The 19,865-nt window shown below is 40.1% G+C and overlaps 1 protein-coding gene across 12 annotated transcripts in view; it reads left to right on the top strand.

Moving 5' to 3' along the window:
- Window positions 1-19,865, top strand: part of GRIP1 (glutamate receptor interacting protein 1) — a 691,488-nt gene that overhangs the window by 493,878 nt on the left and 177,745 nt on the right. For 10 of the 12 annotated variants that reach the window (XM_045467223.1, XM_045467232.1, XM_045467229.1 and 7 more), the window contains exon 2: window positions 6,463-6,543. The exons of the other annotated variants lie outside the window; for them this stretch is intronic. In XM_045467223.1, the coding sequence (XP_045323179.1) occupies window positions 6,463-6,543 (81 nt within the window). The remainder of the gene's footprint in view (window positions 1-6,462; window positions 6,544-19,865) is intronic. 12 annotated transcript variants of the gene reach the window in all.

Genomic DNA, 19,865 nt, shown 5'->3' with positions numbered 1-19,865 from the left:
CTGTGTCTGATCTATAAAACTATACAGAAACCTGCAGAGCCAAGGATAGACAACAATGCCACGCAGATGCAAAACAAAGAACACGAGAGGAGGGAAAGACAGTTGGAGAGGGGAAAACCATCTCTTAATAGGAAGAAGACTGTCCAGGAGCAGCACACCGCCTCTGCCTACTGCCATCAAGCTCAGATCATTCCTCCTTTCTTCTGGTTTAAACCTAGTGTGTGGACTACTGTATCCCATTGGGCAAGAAAATGAAATTAATTCATGCTCATGATCGGTTGTAAGCAGGTATCCAATCTGCTTCCATACACCAAAGCAATAGAACTGAAGCCCATGTAAGACTCAGAAGTTTCTGACTCTGGAAAAGATTGAGGGTGCATTTTTTGTTTGGTCCTAGGGGAAAAAAATATTATTTTATCAAAGATTAGGAACCATTTGGGATTGAAGAGGAGTATTGTGCTGTATCTTTGTGCTTTTCTTTAAATTATGCAGGGAATGGTGCTTGTATTTATACATTATTTTAATAAGGATAAGACATAACTAAGTTCTATTGTCAAAACCCTTTGACAGCTATCCTTCCGGACATCTTGCTTAAATTTTAGAATGTGCCCCAAACTGCCAAGGCAGCAAATGAAACTGGAGGTCTAGTATCTAAAAAAGAGAAACGGCCGACTTACAGCACATTCATGCTGGGCTGGGATGAAATGAAAAGATTATGGTCCCACGTGACACAAAACTTCCATGTTAGCTGAAAACTAAAATGGCCCATTTCTTGATTTTTCTGCTTGCAGAGCTCTGAATAAGTTCATTTGAGTGGCTCTCCCTTTCTCTTCCCATGCCCCTCCCCACCAGCACCCTAAGCCCATGCTCATTTCTCCCATCAGCTAATGAAGCACATGTTCCAGTCTCAAACCCATGAAGCAATAAGGATTCCTCAATCACCATTCCACTTAAAGTTTTATTATCTTTTATCCACTTTGATTCTTAGTTTGCACACAGTAGGCACTAAAATTTCTGGGATGTAATTGAATTCAAGAGGCAGATCATTCCCTTCACAATGGATTTCATTTTGTTCCATTCATGAAAAACAGTTTTCTTCGGAGTTGGTAATGACGTGCATGAACGTTGTGGCATGAGCTGCCTATCTCCCCGCTGCTAGGAAGTGGTCCTAATGTTTAATTGCACAAAATGCCTTCCCTCCCCCCCCCCCCTAATCAAGAAGTTAAGAGATCTGCTGGCTTAGCTGGCGCCTCAATTGTGCATAATTAGTTGCTAGGCATTGTTTAGCATAGGCTGATTAGTCTCAGCCAAAGGAAATTAATTTTTTTTTCTTCAACAAAGCCATGAACACGGCTCGAGATTCTTGAAACCATAGTCATATCCTGTCCCGCTGGGAATCCCAGACACTGGGACTAGGGGAGGCAGGAGATGGAGAGACAAGAAGCAGCCTGATTACACATGGATGCTATTTAATATCAAGCAACCATTCAAGGTTGTGAGAACATGAGGGGACCTGAGTCCATTCCTCAAGATGTGGTTTTCTTAGCCCCAGCATGGGCTTCGGTTGTGATGCAGAACGAAGGCGCCTGTGTTTGCTTTCCAAGTTTACAAAAACCAGCTTCACTCAGAATATGTAATCAAAACAAATGATTTGTGTTTGCCACTCCTGTGTTTGGCACATGGGGAGACTGACCAAACTTGGGGGAATGAGAGGGACAGATGGTCTTTCCATTGTTCCACTTCTGTTGTAAGTATATGCTTGACTAAGCCCTTTCTGTGCCTCTGTCACAGTGTCGATTCTCCATTTAACGGAGGACATTTTCCCTCGCCTCATGGGATGTCACTCTAAAGGGGACCTATGCTCTTCCTTGTTATAACCAATACATAGCCCCTATGACAGTGGGCGGCCATCATGTGTGACAGTGATTATTTAGCTGCTAAGATGTCATTAGAGAAGGTTGACAGTTCTGACACCCTATGGTGCCCTTAATGATTACTTACAGCATTCACTTCAGTGAACAGTAGCTCACCAGTTGAATGTCTGCTTTCCCCCTATGGTGACTTTCAATAAGGATCCCTTTTTATGTGATCTATCATCAAAGTCAAGGCTGGAAGTCCTGTGTGAAAATCAGAATTCTTTTGCTTAGAGGCATTATCCTAAAGGACGTTTGATAAATCTTTCTGTAGTCTGAATTAAAATTAAAAGAAATATATTTTTTATTTTAAAAATATTCTTTTAGGGGCGCCTGGGTGGCGCAGTCGGTTAAGCGTCCGACTTCAGCCAGGTCACGATCTCGCAGTCTGTGAGTTCGAGCCCCGCGTCGGGCTCTGGGCTGATGGCTCAGAGCCTGGAGCCTGTTTCCGATTCTGTGTCTCCCTCTCTCTCTGCCCTCCCCTGTTCATGCTCTGTCTCTCTCTGTCCCAAAAATAAATAAACGTTGAAAAAAAAATTTTAAATACTCTTTTAACATTTATTCATTTTTGAGAGACAGAGAGAGACAGAGCATGAGCTGGGGAGGGACAGAGAGAGAGGGGGACACAGAATCCAAAGCAGGCTCCAGGCTCCGAGATGTCAGCACAGAGCCCGACACAGGGCTCGAACCCACGAACCCGTGAGACCATGACCTGAGCTGAAGTCGGACACTTAGCCGACTGAGCCACCCAGGTGCCCCAAGGAAATATATTTCAATATTAGTTTTTATAAAGAGTCACAAATTTTTTAAATATATATTAAGTCAATCCTTAACAGCTATTGGAGGATGATGTGACATTAAAAGGACTTGGCTATAAACCTAGAAAAAGAAAATCAGAGGTAGGAAGAAGGATGGTCCATAACAAATGTTTGACTTTCTTCAGGTTGCTTATTTATAATTAATTTATAATAAATCTATAGTAAATGCCCTAGGTTGAAAAGTTGAATATAATTCAATCATCTATCAGCAAATGTCTAATGAATACATGTTATGTGTCAGGCACTGTTCTAGAGATATTATCTACTGATTGATTCCTTTCCTTATTATTTGACCTATTTTTTTTTAACTCACCTGTGTAATTGAATGGAACTTGGAAGTCTGTTTCGTGTCTCCCTGATAAAATAAAGAAGTATTAACATGGGTCTTATATTCAGGGAACCTTTTAAGACCTTAACTGAGGAACAGTGAATTGTACTGGCATGTATTTTAAATTTTTATCTTCCAAAAAGTGAACTTAAAAGGATGGATTGATACTATGGTACAACTTAAATACACTTCATTTTAGGCCAACAAATATATGGAGGAGGGGGAAATGAGATTTCTATACACACAAAAGAAATTAGCTCTGATTGCTCATTTTCATAGCCTTCTCCATAGGAATTCAACTTACATTTTGCAAGCTGGCGGCTGGAGTGTTGTGTTCATTCACTTACCTGTATGATACAGAAACATGCAAATAAGAACCTATCAAAGCTCGTTGTTCATGCAAGAGGAAGTAGCATAAGGAGGAAAGAGCATGAGAATAAAAATAAACGAAATTCAGTCCAGACTCACTCGAGATGTGTGTTCTTCTATAAATTTACCTCTCTGGACTTTAAGTCCTGACTGTAAAATGAAAAGACTAGCCTACATTATCCCTTATAACATGAAATTCTGATGCTATGTCAACCAGTCTCCATTAAGGAACACGTGAGAAAACCACAATTGAAGACTCCATAGCTCTCCATGACTTTCCGCTTAAGGATTAAAAAGGTGCCCCCGACCTTCTTGTCCTTTACTATCCTGCTCTAGAGCCATCAGCCACTGATTTATTCAGTGTCTTTCCTCCACTTCTACTTTCAAGCAAAGTTTGAATCAAGAGTTGACTTTGAGTAGATCACATCAAGAGTTGATGTCCATTCTGTAATGGGCAGCTTTTCATAAAAGGCCCATGATGCCTCCTAGAGGTATAAAATAAACAGATGTTCTTAGAATATCTTAGAATGTATTCTTAGAAGCAAATGTGAGATGGTGCCACACTGCTGTGTTGCTGTGCTCGGCTTACTTCTCATGATAAATGTTGCCAGGATTCTGACTTGCTTTCCATTAGGAATTATTGCTTTCACCTTGATTGACTTTGGCAAGCTATTCTTAGATAATGTCAAGTTTACTTCAGTCTGGAACTTTGACCAATACAACTTTGGCTTCTAGATGATTGTTTACTTTTGTTTATGCTCAGTAAGTACACTCCTAATACTGGGAGAAGGAGCGGGAGACTGGGGAATGGATATGTAGAGGCTGGCCAGGTGGCCATCTGTAATGTGGTTTCAACCTTTTAGGATGTGCATAGCTAGACTATGTCAGCTGTAAATCAAGGAAACTTTTCAAATATAAATGAGAAAACAGTTTCACCAAAGTTGTCTACTTTTGTAGTGCAAAGTGGTAAATTTCTAAAGAAATATCTCCTTAAAATAGAACATTGAGTGCAAAAAACCCCAGAGTCTCCTGGGTAAATCTCTTATTGCCCTTTAAGAAAATCCAACACTGGATTCAACCCAAGACTTTAATTGGCTGGACTCTTGACAAACTGAAAACGGAAGAAAGCTTTTAGGCTTCCAAGATGCTATTCCTAAAACTAGTTGTTATGATCCATATCTCCTTGACTCAGCTCTCTGTACTCATACATATACAGTTTCAAAGATTTGGATTATAAAGGGAAATATATTTTTAGTTGGTTTTATAAAGAATCCAAATTTTCATATATAGTAAGTTTGTTTTAATAGGTGCTGTATAAAACACATTGCCTGGTTATTAAATCAATACTGTGAGAAAAACACTCAAATACTCAAGTGGAAATGATGGGGCAAATAGAGACTTTTGTAGTGCAATGTTTACATTTTGTCTTGTGGTTTCTGATTATACTCAAAATTGCATCCGCATCGAGAAGAGTCAAAGATCCAGGATACTATATTATAAGCAAAAATGATGCTGTTGATTATATTGGTATCTGAAAGTTGGTACATTATGTCTGTGGTTGGAAGAACATAAAGAATTGTGTGACAAATGGAATATAAACATGAAACAGCATGATTTCCATTTTTTAAGTTAATTGCAGCTTACAACAGTGTTAATCTTTGCTTTTTGTCATTGCTTCTAAAGGCCTTGTTAGTTTTATGAAGAAATCATGAATCATTTCAACCAGAAGTACATCCTAGAAAGGAATTGAGTTCCCCAATTTTGAAACACAAACCACTTAGTTGGGAGAATTAATGTTTTCAGATGATAAAGCCTACTTGCTGAATTAACTCCTTGTTATATTTAATAGTTTGCATCGTACAATACAGTTCTTTTTAATCATCTAGTGATTTACTATTACAACAACACCCACAACAAACTTACCTTACAGTATGGCCAGAAGTACCATTTGGGTCATCTAGCTTGACTCGATATGCTAGATAATTAATTTACATTATGTCCGCTATGGCCATACATATCTTATTCTTGAAAATGTTTAAGACTGTCACTCAGACATCTCTTACTTTATACAAATGCCCCGTGCAAATTAGGGAGAATTCTTCCTTTCTTTTTTAACCCTAACATTTGCCATCCTAGTTCATTACTCCTGTATTCCAAGCCAGATTAAATCCTTTTCTGTATTTAAATAAAACCACTTTACTTAGAATTTCATAGATCCATCACCTCTATGATCTTGTCACCTAGTGTTTTGCTCATCTAGCTTCTTGCCTGCCACAGATATGCTGAGCTTTGGTCCTTCTGTCTTTTCAGTTGTTCTCTTTATGGTTCTGCAGGTTATTTTTATCTCTTTCTAAAAGAGGGCAGATCAGCCCATTGCAATATACGTCCTCCTTTACCAAACCATCATTCCTTTCCTGTTCTCAGCATAGCTTCTCTGGTCTTACTCTAAATGTCCATGTCCCTCCATATATCTGGATGCCATTTTGCACTTCCAAGAGGAACCCACTAATTTAGTGTGTCTTTATTTTCCTGCAATACTAATGCTCTGTCATCTGCTTATAATGCCCTGTCATCTGAAATATAACATTTCGTTTCATTTCCTTTGTCCTTCTACCTGATTATTCTTAGTGCCCACTGAGCCATTTTATTCCTTCTTTGTCTTCCTCTTATTGATATTCACTGATACTTATTTATCAATGCATGTAGGTGACAGGCAAATAATTTGTATGCTGTATTGCATAGTTCTTACCATGTTATGCCTTCAGGTACACGACAGCTTGATCCTGACAGTCCTAAGAGGTAGATGAGAAAGTATCTCTCTCCCTCTTTTATAGGGGAGAAAACCAATGCTCAGTGCATTTTAAATGACTTGCCCCACAGCTAAGCCAAGGTTAACACTCCAATCTCCTGACTCTTTCTACCATACCATACCATATCACCTCTCTCTGGCAGAAGGATTGCAGTCCATTAAAAAATCTTCACTGCATTAGAAACTGGATGGAAATTAACCAAACGCTTCATTGTACCTTTGCAGATGAGAGCCCCTACACTAAATCCGCCAGCCAGACAAAGCCGCCTGATGGAGCGTTGGCTGTGAGGAGACAGAGCATCCCAGGTTAGACCAGACTGTTGGATTTTTCAGCTGTTTTACTTTTGAACCCTGTTATTTGGTGATCCTAAACAGTTCCAACTTGGTAATAAAAATCAATGATATTTCATAGGGTATAGACTGCATTCCACCCAACTTGTTCGAAGGATATTCATAAAAACTAGACTTTGGAAAAGCTTGCCAACTTGTGAGAAATCATCCGATGTGCAACTCCTTGGTAAAATGACTTGGAGTTATGTCAGCTCTCACTCATTTACTTACTCTCTTCTCTGTTTTCAGGGGGTGACTTTCACGGCAGCATCTATTTCTTTATTGAGACATACAAGGCAGAACAAAGGGTTCAAAATTGCTGTGGCCGAACATATATATATTCTGAATAACAAATTACTCCTTTCTTCTTATCTCTTTGAACCTGGATTTACTTCCACTGGGCAACTCTTGTAAAATTCTGGGGCTTTGTCTCGTTAGGAAGCTGCGATTAGGATTCCTATGACACAATAAGTGATACCTGTTTTAAAAAAAAAAAAAAAACCATTTTGGACAAATATCTTAAAAGCCTTACCCCAACACTTCAATGTTTTTGAAGCTTTGAATTTGAGAATGACACAAAAGTTGTAAAAGAGGAAAAAAAAATTCAAAATATTACTCAAAATTTATAAAGCTGGTTGATTTGTGAAAAACCTCTTATGAAAGTAACTATACTTAAAAGAAGGGTTAAAATCATTAATACACTTAGACATTTATAAAAATAATGCCTTTATATATTTTGGACAAGTGAATTGAGCACAGCTAAATCTTAGCTATGGGATTTTAGAGCGTAGCATAGTAGTTTAACAATTCAGGAGAAAGAAAGCAGTGTTTTCCAGTATTTCAGTTGAATGGTTTGGCAAATCTGTCAGTGAATGGGGGAATTTTTCCATTTGAATAGAGCAATATGAGTCCAGTTTCTGAGCCACCCTGTTCATGATTATTATTTACTTTTATAAGAATGGCATGTGGTTATTTTTATTCTTGCTGTGAAGGCTTAGATTCATTATGAAAGTACATGGCTTGTAAAGAGCCATCTTGAGAACATGCTATATACATCCTTGGCTGGGTGTTTTGAAGATTCTAGAGTAATTTGACTTCTATAATTAGATGGCATCACCCAGTGCGGAGATTTCTTCTATTCCATCCCATAAACCCATCATTCTTAGTGCTGATCACATTTAGAAAAACTACTGTAGTCAGCGATGGGCTGTGTTCTCGGCTTTCTCCTTGTCAGCAGTAAGGAAGTACCCAAAGTTTGAAGTTCAAGAATGCCAGTTATCCATCAATTCCTTCTTGGCTTGTCTACATTAGCTAGTATGCAATACTCTTCTCTTGGGAAGAGTGAAGGGACTTCCTAGTGTCCTTTCCCCTTTATGTGATATTGAACAAAAGCACTGACTATATGTTTTCTTTTCATGGGTTCTCTAGTGTTACTAAATTATAACATGTTTGAGGGTCAAACTTCTCCCTAAAGTCATTAAGTAGTTTTTTAAGTTACGTGCTAGGTACAAAGAGGTCGTTCATCATAATCCTTAGCTCATGACATATAGTGATTCTTCATTACAGAACTTTTTCCTTTAGCCCTCCTTATATCAATTTAATTAGAATCAATTTAATTAGAATCACGAACCTATTTTGTAGGCTTCATGGGTTATTTTCTTGGGGTTTCAACATGGACAGACACCTTTTTGTTGTTCTTTAATGAGGTAGCAGCCAGAAGGGTTGGGGATCCTGAACATTTTCTTATTTAGAATAGCCCAAGAAGAAAGTCGTCACCACCCAGAGGGCTAAGAAACCAAAGTGGTTAATAGCTGATTATTACTTACTATTATCGCAAGGAGAAAATTAAGGGACTTCTTAGAAACTGTTTCCTGACTGACTTCTAATACTTGGAATTCTGAACCTGTACTTACCTGACTTTTCTGTCTTACTACTTACAAGAACCTATTCTTGTTCTGGGGGGGGGGGGGGGGGGGGGAGGTTGTGGGGGCATCCTCCCTTGATCTTAGGCCAAGAGGTCACTTAAGGAGAGATCTAACCCAGCATCCAGAAGTCTTAACCAGTCACCTACTATGTTTACCACCTTTACCCAATTACTCCTACCCCATGAGAAAGAGATACACAGAGGAAGAGGCAGGGGGAAATGCATGGCCTTAATTCATTGCCAGAGCTTTAGCTGAAAAATCCTGAAATGTTCTCTGGATAAACTCCATTGAACCACACGGAGCATAAGAGCAAAATGCAGGTTTACAGCCTTGGTTCCTTCCTCCTGTGCTTCCCTGCCAATCTTACTTTCCTCAACGGTGTTTTACCACCTTGGTAGCAAGGAAAGATGTGTCTAGAGAAAAATGCAGCAAGGAACTGAAATGAGGCCTAAACAAGAGTGTGGCTAATCCAGCAGACCCCGATTCTTCTCAGCGCAAAGGTAATTCTTAGGGCAGACATAGCCTTAGCCCTAGGGCCATTTTGCTGCCCCGGGCACTATAAGCAAACACAAGGAAATTGGAACCTTCAAGGAGCTATGGCTTTCCTCACATCTACCCCAGACTTCACTCTCAACCATACAGTGATGGTGATGATCACTCACATGAGCACTTTCTCTGATAGAAGGGGTGAGAGGTAGTAGAGGAAAAGTGTAAGGTAGCGAAAGCCATCTTAAACTTCTCTATCCAACTTTTATGAAAGCTCCATTCTTTTTTTTCCTTTTTTTTTTTTTTTTCAACGTTTATTTATTTTTGGGACAGAGAGAGACAGAGCATGAACGGGGGAGGGGCAGAGAGAGAGGGAGACACAGAATCGGAAACAGGCTCCAGGCTCTGAGCCATCAGCCCAGAGCCTGACGCGGGGCTCGAACTCACGGACCGCGAGATCGTGACCTGGCTGAAGTCGGACGCTTAACCGACTGCGCCACCCAGGCGCCCCATGAAAGCTCCATTCTTTGAAACTTATTCTACAAATGTAGACCTGGGGCTTCCTGGAGTAAATATTTCTATACGTATACATAGATGAGATTTCTTAACATGGGCTCCACTATTTTCATGGCATAATAAGGAGTAATGTGTAATAATTCTGTCCCAAAGAAATAGCCTTGAATGTTAACAGAAATATAATTTGCTTTTTATTCATTTTAAGATCCACCACCCCGTCTAAACTCAATATTACTGCAACAATTATTTTATACTTCACAAGTCAAATTATGTATCTTTTATGAAGTGACAGTTCTAGCTGTAAATCCTTTCATTCCTTTCCTTGTCCTCCATTTCTCTTCTAAAAAACAACAACAAAAAAAGAGGGAACGAATTAAACATCCTTTAGGAGCAATGTATACTTGCTTCAGATAAAGGGGAAATGCATTATTCATGTTATTTGGAAACTTGTCATTTTAGCCATCTCTCTTACGACACTAAATGTGTAGGAACACAAAAGATTTTTTGGCCTTTCATGAGGCTTTTTAAAATTTTAATAATGATGACAGTAAAAAAATGACATGAGTGTCTACGACCCTGAAGTTTAAATTTAGATGAAAGATCTGTTAAGTCTATTAAGAAATATTAAGGAGGCATATCTTCAGACTCATTTCTGCCCTTTTTTTTTTTTTATCAAAGAGAAGATGATTTCCAAGTACAAAGGTATTTTGAAGGAACAGTTTCTCTCACACATCTGTTTATTAAAAACAATCTGTTGATCTGTTCCCCTCTGTCTGACAGATTACTGGTAAAGTTTACCACTTGAAGGGTGTGTCCAAATTATTAAAGGAAATCTGTACTGATTCTTAGTTTAACACATTGTGCAATAATTTATGGTTTTACCCACTTAGAGATGAGGCATTTAATTATGTATGTCCAACATGAATGACGGAAAGATAGGATACTGCTGTAGACCTCAAGGCTTAGAGTTAGTGTGTTATTTATTCGACATGCTTCCTCTTTCCAAGTAGGATAGCTTTCTTTTATTATGCTAGTCTTCACAAAGATTCCTGGGCAATTCACAAATACAAGAAGCTGTCAAGCGTTTCACATCTATTGTATTTGCAAACTTGGTGCCCCGGGAAAATGATCTTAACTCTGTAGCCAGAATGAGCTACAAAAGTTTGTGTAAGATTTCTGTTTTTGCTCCTAGAATATAAAAAAGACACTTATCAACTTGGCCATAATGGAATGAAGTCTATATCAGTCATTCTTGCTTCTCACGTTTGGGTGTTTGCTGGGGGAGTAAAAACACGGAGCTGAGTCTGAAATGTCCATTAGCCTCAGACGTATACACCCAAGCCGTTTAGAATACATCCAGGAAGGGTCAACACCTACTGGAAAATCAGTCTGGTAAATCATACAGGGCCATTGGCACCACGGAGAAGCTGTCAACCTTGAATTAAGAAGGAAAGGACAAGAATTTTAAAGGTTCTGCCCTCTCTCTTCAGCATTTCCCTGCCTTTGTTAACACACAATTTGACACTTCATTGGTCAAAATCTTCATTGTGACAGCATATATAGTGTGACATTTACACAGGATTTTATAGCTATGACATTGCTCAGGTGTATGAAGGGCATTTACTCTGGTTGGGGCTGGTCCTCCTTTCTTCCTTTTGGTTCCATCCTTGAGTTCCTCCAAAAAAGTGGGCAAGTCTCACAGGTGGTAAACTAAAGTCAGCTGAATCAAGCACGTATGAGGCATCACACAAAAAAAAGGCGCTGCACAACATATCCATATATCAAATCATCACATTGTTCACTTAACTTGTCAATTACATCTCAATAAAGCTGGGAGGGGAGAGGTAAAGGGCCATTATATTTCCAGTGTATTCTCATATGATTCAGAAAAGAAAAATTGATCCGTGTGTGTGTGTGTTGCATTTTTAAGAAATTAGCAGAACTACATCACGTCTTTAGAGGTAAATGGCTAAGGTGGTAAAGTCAAGAGTCTTGGGAGCTGCACATGTGTCTGAGATCCTGTCCACACCCCCACCTTTGTTTTGTCCATGGTACTGTATCTACCATTCTCTGAAATTAACTGCTCAATTTATTGTTTTCTCTGCTTTCTCAATCGCTCACTGAAACGTAAGCGACTGGAGGGCAGTTGCTGTATATGTCTTGTTTACCAGTGTGTGTCCACTGCATAGAGCTAACAACGCTAGGCAAGTGGTAGGTATCCAGTCAATACTTGTGGAATGAATGAGCAGGCAGAGATCAGCAGGCACGTTTTCTCTGTGCGGTCTGTTCCCTCGTGACTAATACGCTTCCTTTACAAAACGAGTGTAACAATCTCTGTTTACCATATATTTCCTGACTCCTTGAATATGCTGTTCAGGCGAGCCCTGAGGCTGCTCCAAATATGGCATTTCTAAGGAAATCGTCTGCTGCCCAAGACTAATGAATGGAATATAGGTCAGCTAGAAGCTAGAGAATTTTAAAGGCCAGAGGTCTCCCTCCAGCCTTATGTGTTTCTGTCTGAGCAGACAATATCTGTGCAGTTCTGGAACACTGAAAGTTTGAGCAGAATTTAACAATACAAGTGGCAAGATGAGAATGATTCGTTCAAGTGTTCTGCTGTAGCAAAAAGGCTAAAACTGACGTGAAAATAGCCAGAGTCTATAAATAGAGTGGTGCAAGGCAGAACTTATTACTTAATATGGCAGGTACACATTAAATATTTCCCCCAGAGAACCGATCCACTTGGCCATGTGGCTGGTTGTACATACTGACTTCTCAAATAACACTGGGCAAAGCCAGCCAGCCTGATTTGTGTTCTCAATGCTGCCGCCTTCATTAGCAATTCAAAAATGGCAGTCTATTACGTTTGAACTCCTCTCACACCTTAGTAAACATGGGTGAAATATAATGAAGTGGTACATATGCAGCAAACAATTTTTAAATAATAATTCTCCCAGCGTGCAATTTAGGGGGAAATCATTTGTCGCGAGTTAGTACTGTGCCTCGATACTTCCCGAGTCCCCCTGTGCTATAGGAGTGGTGGCATTTAGTCAATGTCACGCCCTGGGTACACACAGTAAGCTCACGGAGTGACCGCGTGACCGTGATGGCCAGCACAGCCTCCCAGGGTCTGAAGAACATTTTACAAAGAGGCTCAAGGACATGTGTGCGGGAACTGCGAGGAGCAAGTCTTTTCCCTCTACCCCTTTTGCAGCGAAGAAAAATTAATTCTCCCAGTTTCCAAGTTAGGGAGGCCTTCAATCAGGGTTTTTAAATTAAATGACTTTAGAGAATTAGGCTGGGTGAAAGTTGTATTGATTGATTGGTGCTAGGAAAAGCCAAGAACCGTCTTACACAATTTACTGTAGAATAGGGCAGTTGGGCCCATCAATACTCCTTTCTTATGGTTCAGGCTTACCTGACTTAGAATAGCTTCCCAAATTTCTGCCGCTCCCATGTTCCCCTCATGATGTTCATTATATATCTGTGTTCTACCTGTACTATAATTCATGTGCTTTTCAGTAAATTTAAATTGATTTTTTTTCTTAGCCTTATCCAAACCTTTGTTATCTGTGCCTTGAAATACTAATGGTATTTTTCTAACATAAATTTTTTAAATGTCTAGTTCTGAAATGGTTTTAAAGGCATCTGTGTCCTCTCAAGTACACCCGTTAATGTTTACATATACCATACTTGGAGAAGCACCAGCTTGGAATGAGAGTCTCCTCAGAAGAAATGACTCCAAGAACCCCAGTGCTGTGTACTTTGTTGGTAGATTGATAAGTAGTCGGAGATTCAATGTGCAGAAACAGGTCATCTGAATGGGAGTGGAAGGCATTTGGGGCTTTTGCTATAAAGTGAGAAGAAATACTGAAAGAGGAAGATGAGGTTGAACAGTATTAATCCAAAGTGTAGGGAAAGACAGGAATGAAATGATCATAAGAGTAACCTAATCTAGAAAGATAAAGTGAGGGAAACTATAGATAATTATAAGAATACTAGTTGCCATTCACTTCATGCTATGCTTCAAGTATTAGACTAACCATGTTGATAAATATTGGTTTTTTTCTTCCTCCCAGTTTACTTCAGGAAGTAAGTTTTATTTATTCCTCTCTAACAGACGAGCAAACTTAAGTTTAGAAAGCTAAAAAGACTTGCCCAGCATCACAGGGTCTGGAAAATAGTGGAACTTGGGTAGAGCCTAAATAAAAATCAAGTTCAACCAGTGTCCTGAGCAGTGTGTAAAAGGAGAAGGTGGTGGACGGGACACCTGGGTGGCTCAGTTGGTTAAGCATCTGACTCTCAATTTCGGCTTAGGTCATGATCTCACAGTTTGTAAGTTTTGAGCCCCGCGTTGGGCTCTGTGCTGACAGCACAAAGCTTGCTTGGGATTCTTTCTCTCCCTCTCTCTGCCTCTCTCTCTCTCTCAAAATAAATAAATATTTTTTTAAAAAAGAGAAGGTGATGGAGAAAGCCCATAATGAGTATGAGTTATAAAGACTTTGACTTCTGCAGGCCAACTGAGTCTCTGCTCAGAGTATCCAGAAGACGTAAGGTGTCCATCTCAGTCATGACTGACTGGCACCCTTCATTAGATGGAGGTCAGTGAGTAAAGGCTGAAGTCATGGGGATCATACCATTATTTCTCTAAGTAACAAAGGGCCAGGAGAAACTGAGGAAGAAAACTGGCAGTGCCTTCAAGCTGTGCTATAATTTCTTCTATATACTTGTGGTTTTCAGGGCTTCCAATTCAAAGGAAAAAGTCAAAATTGGCCAAGAAGTCTTTAATATAATTGTTCTTAAACTGGCAACTCCATTACTCTATAACTTCATGTTTTCCTTTTAAGACTTTGGAACAACCTGAATAAATGGAAGCAATCACTTTTATCTGTAGCAGAGCATATAACCTCGCAAAGAGGTTTCTAAAATCAGTACATATATATCCCCCATTATCAGATTAAATGCTTAAAGACTGACTCCAAGCAATGTGCTCCCTCTCTCTCATAGATAGATAGATAGATAGATAGATTATCTGATAGATACACACACACACACACACACACACACACACACACATATACACACACACACACACACACACTTTAAATTCTTTTTTTTTAATTTTTTTTTTCAACGTTTGTTTATTTTTTTGGGACAGAGCATGAACGGGGGAGGGGCAGAGAGAGAGGGAGACACAGAATCGGAAACAGGCTCCAGGCTCTGAGCCATCAGCCCAGAGCCTGACGCGAGGCTCAAACTCACGGACCGCGAGATCGTGACCTGGCTGAAGTCGGACGCTTAACCGACTGCGCCACCCAGGAGCCCCTAAATTCTTTTAAAATTAGACATTCGTACACACTCCTAAAGCCTATTACTGAATTAGATGTTAAACTGATGTTATAAGATTTCTCCTTCATAATTTTGGGGGGAAATACTTTATGACACCTGCCAAATCTCTTTTTTTTTTTTTTTAGGAGTTTGATTGCACCTCTGGTGCTTTCCTGTTTTCTGCATAGGATGTAAACTGTTGGCACATGCTTTTTACCCTGACATACTTGCATGCTTGCGTTGCTTTTTTGGTTTTCTCCAGCTAAGCTTTTATTTGCTCGCTAAATCCATTATAATTAAAGTGATCTCTCATTTCTTTATTTTGAGTTTTTATCAAAACAGACCCTTATACAGTCATTCAACATTTAATCATTCAACAACTTGTTGGGCACCTACTATGTGCCCATTACTGTTGCTGGTGCTAGATGTATCCTACAAGCCTCTGTCCTCCTGGAGTTGGCTTCCTGGTGGAAAAGACATATATTCAACAAACTGCCTAACATAAGGTCACACAATGCTAAGTACAATAAAGTGAAATAAACTCGTATAAGGAGTAGAGAGTGGTGGGGGCAAAAAGATATGGGCTGTGCATTTGAAAGGCAAGTCAAAGATGTCCTCCTGGAGGCAGTAACATTTGAGGGAGCCTAAAATGAGGAGCAAACCACATAATGGTTTGGAGGAAGTAGACTGTAGACCAAAAAAATAGCAAGTGCAAAGGCCCTGAGGTCTAAACTAGTTTGGCTAGTTAAAGAAACTGTAAGAAATGAGGTCAGGGGTGCCTGGCTGGCTTAGATGGTAGACCATGAAACTCTTGGTTTCAGGGTTGTAGATTCGAGCTCCACATTGGGTGTAGAGATTACTTACAAATAAAATCTTCTTTAAAATAAAGAAAGAAATGAAGTTGGAGAGAGAGAGACAAAAGTAGGTTCTGTAGAGCTTGTAGCCAAGGTAGGAGTTTGGAACTTATCCTTAGTGTCACAGGAAGCCATGGCAGGGGCTGAACAGTTGAGGTACAATATAATTTCCTTTAGAAAATCTCTCTGGCTTCTATATGGAAAATAGACTTTAAGAAGACAAGAGCAAAAGCAGGGAGATCAGTTGTCATTGCAGTGTGTCAGACAAGAAATGGCGGTGACTTGGGCCAGGATGATGAAGGTGTAGGTATTGGAAAATGGGCAAGTTTTGAAGAAAGACCTCAAAGAACCCGCTGAGAAATTAGATGGGGAACGTGAGAAGAAAAGATGTGTCTAGGATGAGTCAAAGGTTTCTGCTCTTCATTGGATAAACAGCGGTGCCATTTACTGAGACGGAGAGCCACTGAGGAAGAACTAAATCAGCGGGAGGGGGAGTAGAGAACTCAAAGGAGAGGAGAGGCCAGTGGAGATAGAAATTTTAGAGTCAGCAGTTGTATTTACATCCCTGGGGATGAGTGATGGCATTTAGGTGGTGCAGATAGGTTAAGGTGGGGTCCAAGGCCTGAGGCTACAGCACACCAGCCTTCAGAGGTCAGTAGTGAAGGGAGTTTCCACAGAAGACATGGAGAAACAGATGTTCTCCTGGTAAGAGGAGAACCAGGCAAATACGCTGTCCTGGAATCCAAGCCAAGAACACCATGTCACTGAGGGGAAGAAACAAACTGGGCCAAATATTGATGAAAAGGTGAATAAGATGATGGCTGAGAATTGACCGTAAGATTCCTCAAGAAGAAAGTTTTTAGTGACTCTGACTGGTTTTCATAAAACAGTATGAGCCAAAGGCCGATCTGAGTGGGTTGAGGTGAGAATAGGACTTAAGTAAACAAAGGCAGAGAATGTAGCCAATTCTTTCAGCCTTTCCAAAGAAGCTATCAAGAGGAGTAGAGGCATGGGACAGTAGCCGGAGAGAGCAAACGGTCCTGGGAGTGCAGGGGCTCCTTTTTCAAAAACTATGGGTGAGGAAACTGCGCCTTTGTGTGCTGATATGGTTGATCCAGTGGAGTGGGAGAAATTGACACAGGAGGGAGAAGGGATAAAAGCAAACACAAAGTCTTTGAAGAGGCTAGAGGGAGGCCATCAGCATGTAGCGGAGGTGTTAGCAGGAAGCAAGGCCAACAGAGTCCAAGGGCACAAAGGCAGGAGGATGGTAGACTTCTTGCTGAGAGTCCTCTTCTGATGACTATTTTCTTAGTGAAAGAGGAGGGGAGGTCATCACAGAGAGTAAGGAAGGGAAAGGAATGCTATAGGCTGGTAGAGAGAGGAGGTGTCATTTCAAAGCTTGGGGGGAGTGGATTGCCTAGGGCAATTTCTAAGGATTACCATGCAGTCCTGTAGATCTCCAACTAAACAGAACCTTCTCTCTTACAAACCCTGCCTCCTCAAATCAAAACAGGCTGAAATGAACTTACCCACCTAATGCTGATACCCCCTGTTGCCAGCTTATAGTCCATTTCCCCCAGGGAGCTCTCCTCCAACTTCTTCCTTCCACGATCATTTCTTTTTATGAACACCCAGAGCATTATGTGTTTTTATTAAACTTTTTGGCAGTTTAGCTCATCCTGTTTCAAGCTGCTCTGCAATTATTTTTCTGGATTCCAGACTTATCTCTAATTTGAGATTAGAGCCCCTTAGATTCAAGAAAATGTTTCTTTATTAAAATTGCCTCCACACTGTTTTGCCCAGCAAGATTCATAGCTCAGTGGAGTCCATGTTGGTTGTGTTAAAGACTCCTTGCATCACTTACCTTAGGATCTGATCGCCATTATACATCAAACATTACAAAATAATGAGATGCGGTGATGAGTACAGCTCATTATACTCTTACTGCTCTTTCTCTAATAAACACTTAGACCTACCACACTCACTTGTATGTGCGCGCGCACACACACACACACACACACACGCACACCTTTTTTTCTCTTTTCCTCTTTCAATATAGGAAACTGATTTCTGCTCCAATATTTATAGAAACAGGAAACTTACTATCTTAAAAGGTAGACCCACTTTTTTATATCTCTACTTGTTAGGAAGTATTCCTTATGCCAACGGACTGAAGTTTCCCACCTCGTACCTCTACCCATTGGCTCTTCTAATTCTGCCGAACATCCTCAGGTTTTCAAGTATGTTCACGCACCTGGTCATCTCTCCTTTGAGTTGGTGTTGTTTGACCAGGGAAAGCATGTTCGTTCCTCCAGCCCTGTCTTCTGTGACGTGTTTGCCACACCCTGCTAGTCTTTCTCACGTTTGTCAATACCCTTTACCATTTGTGGCCCAAACTGAACCTTCTCAAGCTGAAGAGAACAGAGTGTAAGAAAATCATTCCCTTCCCGATCTGGATACTCTACTGGATTAATGTAGACTAAGATTGTATTTTTAAATGAAATAGTGATGTTTGTTTATACTGAACTTGCAATTGTTCTCATAAGCTGACCCTATGAGCTAGGCTTTCTCCCTTGAGAAGCAGCACTCTGTGTAATGCAGGGCAACACTGTACCCTTCATTCAGTGGTCTGTACATTTACTTCTATTACATTCAGCTAGTAAGATTTGAGAAGAGCGTAGAAGGGTACTAACAGTTGTTGGGCATCTATCATGTACCAGTCTTATTTATTCAAAACAGATAGCTCATTATCTCGATTTTACAGAGGAAGAAATTAAGGCTCACAGAGGCTTAAGTGACTTGCCCAAGTTTATCCAACAACAAAGCGGGTATTTGAATTTAAAATTACCTTAATCCAGGGCCCCTCATCTTTCAGGTACATACTCAGCTCTCAAATGATTCAGCTCATCTTTGCAACATGATGCAAATAGTCTCTCTTCCTGCTCATCACATATATTTACCACTCTTCTTAGCAGTGAATTAACCACACATTTGATAAGCATCTAACAATGTTAAAATTCGGGGGCATAGCAGTACCACGGACAGAACTCTGAAACACCCCACCAGAAACATTGACCTTCCCCCATTAATATTGATTTGCAGGCTTTGGGTAACCTGTTCAGTGAGCTTCAAAACCACAGGCTTTGAGTTCACAGTACTCTGTTCTGTCCACAGGTGATCATGAGAGATCTTTCTCAAAGCCCACTGACAGGCTCAAGTATGTATTTACATTATATTATTTTTTTTTTAATTTTTTAATGTTTTTATTTATTTTTGAGACAGAGAGAGAGACAGAGAATGAGCAGAGGAGGGTCAGAGAGAGAGAGTGAGACACAGAATCTGAAGCAGGCTCCAGGCTCTGAGCTGTCAGCACAGGGCCCGATGCGGGGCTCGAACTCATGGACTGTGAGACCATGACCTGAGCCGAAGTCGGACACCCAACCGACTGAGCCACCCAGGTGCCCCTACATTATATTATTTTTATGTATATATGTTGATTTGTATGCCTCACTTTTCAGTGGTGTAGTAACCCTTTCTAAAATTTTGCTAGGACATCCCTTAATCCTAGACGTCTATGATTTCCAGAGCTCTTCAGTGTAGGAATTGAGATGCTCACTCGTTCCTAGTCTTTTTGGCATATCTTTGATTTTTATCTTCATTTCATTATCACATCTGCACATTCTTTCAATTCTGGGGGAGGTAATATATCTGACTCTATGAAGCTGCTTAGAATATATTTTTAAAAGCTAAGGAATTGTTTTACTATCCCTTCACCCACCTCTGGCGTAAATTTTCTCATACATTGATTTTAAATTCGATCTTTTTTAGTTTAAGACCATTCTAGAAGCCGCTGGAGATGCATCATTGGAATTGAGTAGCTCAGCATTTCACCATGCCAAAAGTAACATTAGACCAGCTTCTACCAGCAGTAGACTTCTTCCCCATGTTCTTGTTCTGGCCTGGAGAACTTGGAAAAATTCTTCTAGTTTATCCGTAACACCTCCTATAGTTCTCACATGATAAAATTGTCCATATTACAAAAAAGCATATCCAAGAACCATTCTTTCTAGAAGCCCACATGAAGGTGGTAGTAATTCTGGTGGCAAGAACCCCTCTTCTGCTCTCAGGAGCAAAAAACAAAAGGGAAAGATATTAGGAGTTTACAAAAAAAAAAAAAAAGGAAATGGCA

This window comes from Leopardus geoffroyi, chromosome B4 (genome assembly GCF_018350155.1).
Source record: "Leopardus geoffroyi isolate Oge1 chromosome B4, O.geoffroyi_Oge1_pat1.0, whole genome shotgun sequence".
Lineage (NCBI taxonomy): Eukaryota > Metazoa > Chordata > Mammalia > Carnivora > Felidae > Leopardus > Leopardus geoffroyi.
The sequence above is the reverse complement of the archived record's forward strand: the minus strand, read 5'-3'. Positions and strand labels throughout refer to the sequence as shown.